The sequence below is a fragment of the Oncorhynchus kisutch genome, linkage group LG14 (genome assembly GCF_002021735.2).
Source record: "Oncorhynchus kisutch isolate 150728-3 linkage group LG14, Okis_V2, whole genome shotgun sequence".
In the NCBI taxonomy this organism is placed as follows: Eukaryota; Metazoa; Chordata; class Actinopteri; order Salmoniformes; family Salmonidae; genus Oncorhynchus; species Oncorhynchus kisutch.
This window is the reverse complement of record NC_034187.2, coordinates 6,841,624-6,851,485: the sequence shown is the minus strand read 5'-3', so window position 1 is coordinate 6,851,485 and position 9,862 is coordinate 6,841,624. Positions and strand designations below refer to the sequence as shown.

General features: G+C 43.5%; 1 protein-coding gene across 3 annotated transcripts in view; it reads left to right on the top strand.

The window, feature by feature from the left end:
- snx9a (sorting nexin 9a) overlaps nucleotides 1-7,556 on the top strand; it is a 29,209-nt gene extending 21,653 nt beyond the window's left edge. For 2 of the 3 annotated variants that reach the window (XM_031787732.1, XM_031787731.1), the window contains exons 10-18: nucleotides 1,434-1,564; nucleotides 1,698-1,801; nucleotides 1,911-2,014; nucleotides 2,931-3,008; nucleotides 3,762-3,838; nucleotides 4,126-4,215; nucleotides 4,452-4,566; nucleotides 4,642-4,733; nucleotides 7,087-7,556. In XM_031787732.1, coding sequence (XP_031643592.1) covers nucleotides 1,434-1,564; nucleotides 1,698-1,801; nucleotides 1,911-2,014; nucleotides 2,931-3,008; nucleotides 3,762-3,838; nucleotides 4,126-4,215; nucleotides 4,452-4,566; nucleotides 4,642-4,733; nucleotides 7,087-7,134 — 839 coding nt within the window. In that variant the 3' untranslated portion in view covers nucleotides 7,135-7,556. Of the gene's footprint in view, nucleotides 1-1,433; nucleotides 1,565-1,697; nucleotides 1,802-1,910; nucleotides 2,015-2,930; nucleotides 3,009-3,761; nucleotides 3,839-4,125; nucleotides 4,216-4,451; nucleotides 4,734-7,086 lie in introns of all 3 variants that reach the window. The other variant, XM_031787730.1, reaches the window with a different exon arrangement.
- Nucleotides 7,557-9,862: the final 2,306 nt, after the last annotated feature.

Sequence of the window (9,862 nt, the reverse complement as noted above, 5' to 3'; positions counted from 1 at the left end):
ATAATAATTATAATTATAATATAATAATAATAATAATATAATAATAATAATAATAATAATAATAATAATAATAATATAATAATAATAATAATATAATAATAATAATAATAATAATATAATAATAATAATAATAATATAATAATATGAACATAATAATATAATAATAATAATAATAATAATATAATAATAATAATAATAATATAATAATAATATAATAATAATAATAATAATATAATAATAAGAATAATATAATAATAATAATATAATAATAATAATATAATAATAATAATAATAATATAATATAATAATAATATAATAATAATAATAATAATAATATAATAATAATAATAATATAATAATAATATAATATAATAATAATAATAATATAATATAATAATAATATAATAATAATATAATATAATAATAATAATAATAATAATAATAATAATATAATAATAATAATAATAATATAATAATAATAATAATATAATATAATAATAATAATAATAATATAATAATATGAACATAATAATATAATAATATGAACATAAAGAAAATGTATCAGTATAATATAATACCATTTTTAGTATAAGTATTAGTATTATACAGGAAATTACAATTTAATAGTCCAAAAGCTGAAGAACAGGTTCCGTGTTAACTAGCTAGCTAACATGAGGCTAATAACTAGCAAACCAAATTTCTTTGAGATACGAATAATATTACCCCACAGATCATACGTGTAATATTAGCTAGCGAGCTAGTCAGCTAACGTTAGCTAGCTAGCTAACAGTACACTTTAACATGAAATGAATACAACTTTCTGACAAAATTTTTAAACATGTAATATCTGAAAATGTAGCAAGCTGGACTATCTTACCCTTATACATGGATGGACGCTCCTCCCTCTCTCACGGTTGCCATGGTTTCCCTTAGATGGAAGATGGAATCCAGAGACAGGTCTCCTTAGCCATCATACTCTAATTCCACTGATTTCAAAACTCTGTCCTCCTGAAAGTAGAGAGCAACACTTACGCAGTTATACCACAATATCTTTGTTTTTATTTATTTAAAGATGCGTTAGACAGGATTACCTAGACATACTGACCGGCTCAAATAGACAGAAGCATGCTGAATGGCAGACCAATCGGAACTCATCTCTCTGCATGTCCAGCCCACTCATTATCCCAGCCAATCATGGCTAGCGGGAAAGCTTGCTGTCTTTTTCTGTGGCTGAACCAACCAGGCTCCTAATTTAACATTTGTATTCGTATTTACAGATGGCACACAAGTTTGTTATTAAGTGATAACAGGTGGAGTGAGTAGGAGCGTGACCAAGGACCAATTAGTTCAACCAGGTCGTCTGCAGAAGAGTGGTCGTCAAATGCAATATTATTATTATTATTATTCTTCTATCCATTCCTCCATCTTGCCAGGTCGTTTTGAGGAGGAGTTTATCAAGATGAGGATGGAGAGACTGCAGGGCTGGATGTGTCGTATGTGTCGACATCCCGTCGTCTCCAACAGTGACGTCTTCCAACTCTTCCTCACATACAGAGACGAGAAGGTACACACACACGCACACACACACACACACACACACACACACACACACACACACACACACACACACACACACACACACACAGGAGTGCAGTCCTTCACTCTCTCTGTCTGTCTGTGTGTATGTGTTTGGTCAGGAGTGGAAGACCGGGAAGAGGAGAGCAGAGAAGGATGAGTGTGTTGGACCAATGGTCTTCTCCCTCATCGACCCTGAAGCTCCTGAGTTAGACATAATAGAAGTGTACGTATGGTAGATAGATACACACAGATTTCAGATGCTTATTTGACATTGGTTCTTATCTGGCTGTGTGTGTGTGTGTGTGTGTGTGTGTGTGTGTGTGTGTGTGTAGGGAGCAGAAGTGTGAGTTGTTCAGTAGGTTCACTAAAGAGATGGATGATGGAGTTAAAGACCTGCTGAACGTTGGGAACATACACTGGAAACGCTGCACAGGCCGTGAGGAGCGAAACACACACACACACACACACACACACACACACACACACACACACACACCCTTCCTGCCTTGAAAAACTACAAACTCTTCCTTACACTCCTCTCTGAAAATTCTAAACCCCAACTTCATGTCCACACCCAGTCTCAACCCTAACCCTACTTTGTTAAAACTACAACTCTAAACCCCAACTTCATGTCCACACCCAGTCTCAACCCTAACCCTACTTTGTTAAAACTACAACTCCCTCCTAGCCATACTCTGTTAAAACTACAACTCCCTCCTAGCCATACTCTGTTAAAACTACAACTCCCTCCTAGCCATACTCCGTTAAAACTACAACCCCCTCCTAGCCATACTCTGTTAAAACTACAACTCCCTCCTAGCCATACTCTGTTAAAACTACAACTCCTGCTAGCCATACTCTGTTAAAACTACAACTCCCTCCTAACCATACTCTGTTAAAACTACAACTCCCTCCTAGCCATACTCTGTTAAAACTACAACTCCCTCCTAGCCATACTCTGTTAAACTACAACTCCCTCCTAGCCATACTCTGTTAAAACTACAACTCCCTCCTAGCCATACTCTGTTAAAACTACAACTCCCTCCTAGCCATACTCTGTTAAAACTACAACTCCCTCCTAGCCATACTCTGTTAAACTAACAACTCCCTCCTAGCCATACTCTGTTAAAACTACAACTCCCTCCTAGCCATACTCTGTTAAAACTACAACTCCCTCCTAACCATACTCTGTTAAAACTACAACTCCCTCCTAGCCATACTCTGTTAAAACTACAACTCCCTCCTAGCCATACTCTGTTAAAACTACAACTCCCTCCTTGCCATACTCTGTTAAAACTACAAACTTCCTCCAAGTCGTACTGCATTAAAAACCAGGTGTCTGATGTGTTCAGCTCTGCGTAAGGAGTACCAGAAGATTGGGAAAGCCTTTCAGAACCTGTCATCTGTCTTCAACACCAGTGGCTATACAGGTATTGACTGACTCCCATGAGGATTTTTTAATATATATTTTTTACCTTTATTTAATTAGTCAAGTCAGTTAAGAACAAATTCTTATTTTCAATGACGGCCTAGGAACAGTGGGTTAACTGCCTGTTCAGGGGCAGAACGACAGATTTGTACCTTGTCAGCTCGGGGATTTGAACTTGCAACCTTTCAGTTACTAGTGCAACGCTCTAACCACTAGGCTACCTGCTACCACCACACTCTAACCACTAGGCTACCCTGCCACCTCTACACTCTAACCACTAGGCTACTCTGCCACCTCTACACTCTAACCACTAGGCTACCCTGCCACCTCTACACTCTAACCACTAGGCTACCCTGCCACCTCTACACTCTAACCACTAGGCTACCCTGCCACCTCTACACTCTAACCACTAGGCTACCCTGCCACCTCTACACTCTAACCACTAGGCTACCCTGCCACCCCTACACTCTAACCACTAGGCTACCCTGCCACCTCTACACTCTAACCACTAGGCTACCCTGCCACCTCTACACTCTAACCACTAGGCTACCCTGCCACCCCAAATGTATGCTCTGTGTTGCTGGCTACTGTCATAGTACTGTCACTAAACTGTACACTATGATCAATTGGGTCTCTGTTGTGTGTGTGTGTGTGTGTGTGTGTGTGTGTGTGTGTGTGTGTGTGTGTGTGTGTGTGTGTGTGTGTGTGTGTGTGTGTGTGTGTGTGTGTGTGTGTGTGTGTGTGTGTGGTGTAGGAGAGGCCACACTCACAGATGCTCTCACAGCTGCAGGGAAAACATACGAGGAGATCTCACAGATCGTAGCTGAGCAGGTAACACACACACATAGGTTATCTATGTTCTTCCTGTCCCTGAGGCATTTCCTGTTCGTCTCTCTCCCTCCTTCCTTCCTTTTGAATACATTCTCTCTCTCTCCATCCCGCCCCCTCTTTCTCTCTATGCCATTCTCTCCCTGTCTCCCACTCTGTCTCTCTCTACTATCAATCACCCTTCTTTCTCTCTCCCTCTGTCTCTCTCTCTCTCATTGTCTCATTGTCTCTGAAGGTCGAACTACAGACCCTGAGTGAAAATAAACTGTTGTGATGTATATTTCTTTCAGCCCAGAAAAGACCTTCACTTCCTGATGGAAACCAACAACGAATACAAAGGGCTACTAGGCTGCTTCCCTGATACTATCGGAGTACACAAGGTACACAACAGATACTACTCTACTACTGTCAACTAGTATTATTATTTAGTATTGTAGCCTGATACACGTCAGATCACGACTAAGTTGAAGAAGTAGTTTGTTGAGCAGTGCTGGCCCGTAACAGTAGAACCAATGGAATAGTCCTAAAAGTACAAACTCCGCTCTCCAGGAGTGCTGGTCAAGCTAAATCAAGTGTGTGTGTGTGTGCGTGTGTGCGTGTGTGTGTGTGTGTGTAGGCGGCTATAGAGAAGGTGAGGGAAGGGGACAAGATGGTGGCAGCAGGGAAGATCAACACACAGGATAAAGGGACCATGGCCAAACGCATCAGCATCATGTGCTACTCACTACAAGGTAACACACACACACACACACACACGTTCACCTGTGTAACACAACCTCTTACCTGCCATCTGTGTTTCCATACAGCTGAGATGAACCACTTCCATAGCAACCGTATCTATGACTACAACAGAGTCATGCAGCTCTACCTGGAAGAACAGATCAGGTTCTATGAAACGGTAAGGGGGGGCCAAGAGAGGGAGGGTTCAATGAAACGGTAAGGGGGGGTAAGAGAGAGGGAGGGTTCTATGAAACGGTAAGGGGGGGTAAGAGAGGGAGGGTTCAATGAAACGGTAAGGGGGGGTAAGAGAGGGAGGGTTCTATGAAACGGTAAGGGGGGTAAGAGAGGGAGGGTTCTATGAAATGGTAAGGGGGGGTAAGAGAGAGAGGGTCCTGAGGGAGGGTTCTATGAAACGGTAAGGGGGTAAGAGAGAGAGAGGGTTCTATGAAACGGTAAGGGGGGCAAGAGAGAGGGAGGGTTCTATGAAACGTTAAGGGGGTAAGAGAGAGGGAGGGTTCTATGAAACGGTAAGGGGGGTTAGAGAGAGGGAGGGTTCTATGAAACGGTAAGGGGGGTAAGAGAGAGGGAGGGTTCTATGAAACGGTAAGGGGGGTAAGAGAGAGGGAGGGTTCTATGAAACGGTAAGGGGGGTAAGAGAGAGAGAGGGTTCTATGAAATGGTAAGGGGGGTAAGAGAGAGAGAGGGTTCTATAAAACGGTAAGGGGGGGTAAGAGAGAGAGAGGGTTCTATGAAACGGTAAGGGGGGTAAGAGAGAGGGAGGGTTCTATGAAACAGTAAGGGGGGTAAGAGAGGGAGGGTTCAATGAAACGGTAAGGGGGGGGGTAAGAGAGAGGGAGGGTTCAATGAAACAGTAAGGGGGTAAGAGAGAGAGCGGGTTCTATGAAACAGTAAGGGGGGTAAGAGAGAAGGAGGGTTCTATGAAACGGTAAGGGGGGGTAAGAGAGAGGGAGGGTTCTATGAAACGGTAAGGGGGGTAAGAGAGAGAGGGTTCTATGAATCGTTAAGGGGGGGTAAGAGAGGGAGGATTCTATGAAACGGTAAGAGGGGGGGTAAGAGAGAGAGAGGGTTCTATGAAACGGTAAGGGGGGTAAGAGAGAGAGAGGGTTCTATGAAACGGTAAGAGGGGGGGGTAAGAGAGAGAGAGAGGGTTCTATGAAACGGTAAGGGGGGTAAGAGAGAGGGAGGGTTCTATGAAACGGTAAGGGGGGGGGTAAGAGAGAGAGAGAGGGTTCTATGAAACGGTAAGGGGGGTAAGAGAGAGAGCGGGTTCTATGAAACAGTAAGGGGGGTAAGAGAGAGAGAGGGTTCTATGAAACAGTAAGGGGGGTAAGAGAGAGGGAGGGTTCTATGAAACGGTAAGGGGGGTAAGAGAGGGAGAGGGTTCTATGAAACAGTAAGGGGGGTAAGAGAGAGAGAGGGTTCTATGAAACAGTAAGGGGGGTAAGAGAGAGGGAGGGTTCTATGAAACGGTAAGGGGGGTAAGAGAGGGAGAGGGTTCTATGAAACAGTAAGGGGGGTAAGAGAGAGGGAGGGTTCTATGAAACAGTAAGGGGGGTAAGAGAGAGGGAGGGTTCTATGAAACGGTAAGGGGGGTAAGAGAGGGAGGGTTCTATGAAACGGTAAGGGGGGTAAGAGAGAGGGAGGGTTCTATGAAACGGTAAGGGGGGTAAGAGAGGGAGGGTTCTATGAAACGGTAAGGGGGGTAAGAGAGAGAGGGTTCTATGAAACGGTAAGGGGGGTAAGAGAGGGAGGGTTCTATGAAACGGTAAGGGGGGTAAGAGAGAGGGAGGGTTCTATGAATCGGTAAGAGAGAGGGAGGGTTCTATGAATCGGTAAGAGAGAGGGAGGGTTCTATGAATCGGTAAGAGAGAGGGAGGGTTCTATGAATCGTTAAGGGGGGGTAAGAGAGGGAGGGTTCTATGAATCGTTAAGGGGGGGTAAGAGAGAGGGAGGGTTCTATGAATCGGTAAGAGAGAGGGAGGGTTCTATGAATCGGTAAGAGAGAGGGAGGGTTCTATGAATCGGTAAGAGAGAGGGAGGGTTCTATGAATCGGTAAGGGGGGTAAGAGAGAGGGAGGGTTCTATGAATCGGTAAGAGAGAGGGAGGGTTCTATGAATCGGTAAGAGAGAGGGGGTTCTATGAATCGGTAAGAGAGAGGGGGTTATTGTGTTTCATGATGTTTTGAAAGAATCATATGTTTGGATAGAGACAATATGGTTTGAAAGACATCCATGTGCTCTATATCACACAAGTCTAAAGAGTAATACTGTAGATGCATGCTCTGGTTAATGTAGTTGTTGTCTCCTGTTGCATGATGGTTAATGTAGTTCTCGTCTCCTGTTGCATGCTCTGGTTAGAGACAGTAGATCTCGCTGGTCTGCAATAATATAATTGAGTTGTCTCTGTATGCTGTTTAATGTACTTGTAATCTGCCATTGCATGCTCTGGTTAATGTAGTTGTTGTCTCCTGTTGCATGATGGTTAATGTAGTTTTCTTCTCATTGGTCAGATTGCTGAGAAGCTGAAGCAAACCCTGGGCCAGTTTACCACCATGTAAAGGGAAACAAACACACAAATCTTGTTCTTCTCCTTTCTGCTTCGTGGACCAACAACCTTAAACAGGATGGACTGGTGTCTGGATGATGTAGTTGGAAGACAGTATCACCCTGTGCCTTTTAACTACACAAGGAGTTAAACATAACGATGTTATATTTTAATATCACAGTGCAGAACAATATGTTAAATGTTGTTTCATAACTAATTATGCCAGATCTCTTTTATTTATAATATAGATATATGAAATGGTTGTATTTCCTGTTTATTTTGGTTGGATGTTTTCGCTTTGTCTTATTGTTCTTATTCTGGATAATGTGATTTAGAGAGGGGAGATAGAGACAGAGGGGACAGAGAGACAGAGGGGAGAGAGAGACAGAGGGGAGAGAGAGACAGAGGGGAGAGAGAGACAGAGGGGAGAGAGAGGGGAGAGAGAGAGACAGAGGGGAGAGAGAGGGGAGAGAGAGAGACAGAGGGGAGAGAGAGACAGAGGGGAGAGAGAGGGGAGAGAGAGAGACAGAGGGGGAGAGAGAGACAGAGGGGAGAGAGAGAGACAGAGGGGAGAGAGAGAGACAGAGAGAGAATAGGGGAGACAGAGGGGAGAGAGAGACAGAGGGGAGAGAGAGACAGAGGGGAGAGAGAGACAGAGAGAGAATAGGGGATACAGAGGGAGAGAGAGACAGAGGGGAGAGAGAGAGACATAGGGGAGAGAGAGAGACAGGGAAGGAGAGAGAGACACAGAGGGGAGAGAGAGAGACAGAGAGAGAATAGGGGATACAGAGGGGAGAGAGAGAGAGAGGAGAGAGAGGACAGAGGGGAGAGAGAGACAGAGGGGAGAGAGAGGAGAGAGAGACAGAGGGGAGAGAGAGACAGAGAGAGAATAGGGGATACAGAGGGGAGAGAGAGACAGAGAGAGAATAGGGGATACAGAGGGGAGAGAGAGAGAGAGGAGAGAGAGAGACAGAGGGGAGAGAGAGACAGAGAGAGAATAGGGGAAACAGAGGGGAGAGAGAGACAGAGGGGAGAGAGAGAGAGACAGAGAGAGAATAGGGGATACAGAGGGGAGAGAGAGACAGAGGGGAGAGAGAGAGAGAGACAGAGGGGAGAGAGAGAGAGAGACAGAGGGGAGAGAGAGAGACAGAGGGGAGAGAGAGACAGAGGGGAGAGAGAGAGACAGAGGGGAGAGAGAGACAGAGAGAGAACAGGGGATACAGAGAGGAGAGAGAAAGAGGGGAGAGAGGGGAGAGAGAGAGACAGAGAGAATAGTGGAGACAGAGAGGAGAGAGAGAAAAGGGAAGACAGAGGAGAGAGAGAAAGAGGGGAGACGGAGAAAAGAGAGACAGAGAGAAAAGACAAAGAGAGAGTGGGAGACGGAGAAAGACAGAGACAGAAAGATCATGTGATTCACATACTCTGCCACCCCGTTCTCCTCCCACTCAAGCAAACACACAGTTTTCCCTTCCCCTCTCCACATATACAAAGCCATTTGACTCAGTATGCCCTCTCATGTATAGAACACCTCACACACACACTCCCTATACAACACTAAAGAGTGCTCATCCGTCTATCTGAATTTCCTCTCTCAATTCAATTTAAGGGCTTTATCCGCATGGGAAACATACCTTAACGTTACCAAAGCAAGTGAAATAGATAACAAAAGTGAAATACACAATATAAATGAACAGTAAACATTACACTCACAGACGTTCCAAAAGAATAAAGACATTTCAAATGTCATATTATATGTCTATATACAGTGTTTTAACAATGTGCAAATAGTTAAAGTACAAAAGGGAAAATAAATAAACATAAATATGGGTTGTATTTACAATGGTGTTTGTTCTTTACAAGTGCAGCTCAGTTTCCACCTCATTTTGTGGGCAGTGTGCACATAGCCTGTCTTCTCTTGAGAGCCAGGTCTGCCTACAGCGGCCAGAGACAGAGACAGGACAGAGAGAAAGCAGAGACAGGACAGAGGACATAGACGAGCTTACGGCGGCCTTTCTCAATAGCAAGGCTATGCTCACTGAGTCTGTACATAGTTAAAGCTTTCCTTAATTTTGGGTCAGTCACAGTGGTCAGGTATTCTGCCACTGTGTACTCTCTGTTTAGGGCCAAATAGCATTTTAGTTTGCTCTGTTTTTTTGTTAATTCTTTCCAATGTGTCAAGTAATTATCTTTTTGTTTCCTCATGATTTGGTTGGGTCTAGTTGTGCTGCTGTCCTGGGGCTCTGTGGGGTGTGTTTGTGTTTGTGAACAGAGCTCCAGGACCAGCTTGCTTAGGGGACTCTTCTCCAGGTTCATCTCTATGTAGGTGATGGCTTTGTTATGGAAGGTTTGTGAATCGCTTCCTTTTAGGTGGTTGTAGAATTTAACGTCTCTTTTCTGGATTTTTATAATTAGCGGGTATCGGCCTAATTCTGCTCTGCATGCATTATTTGGTGTTTTACGTTGTACACAGGATATTTTTGCAGAATTCTGCATGCAGTTTCAATTTGGTGTTTGTCCCATTTTGTGAATTCTTGGTTGGTTAGTGGACCCCAGACCTCAACCATAAAGGGCAATGGGTTCTATAACTATATTTTTAGCCAGACCCTAATTTGTATGTCAAATTTTATGTTCCTTTTGATGGCATAGAAGGAAGGCCCTTCTCGCCTTGTCTCTCAGATCGTTCACAGCTTTTTTGGAAGTTACCTGAGGCACTGATGTTTAGGCCAAGGTATGTTTAATTT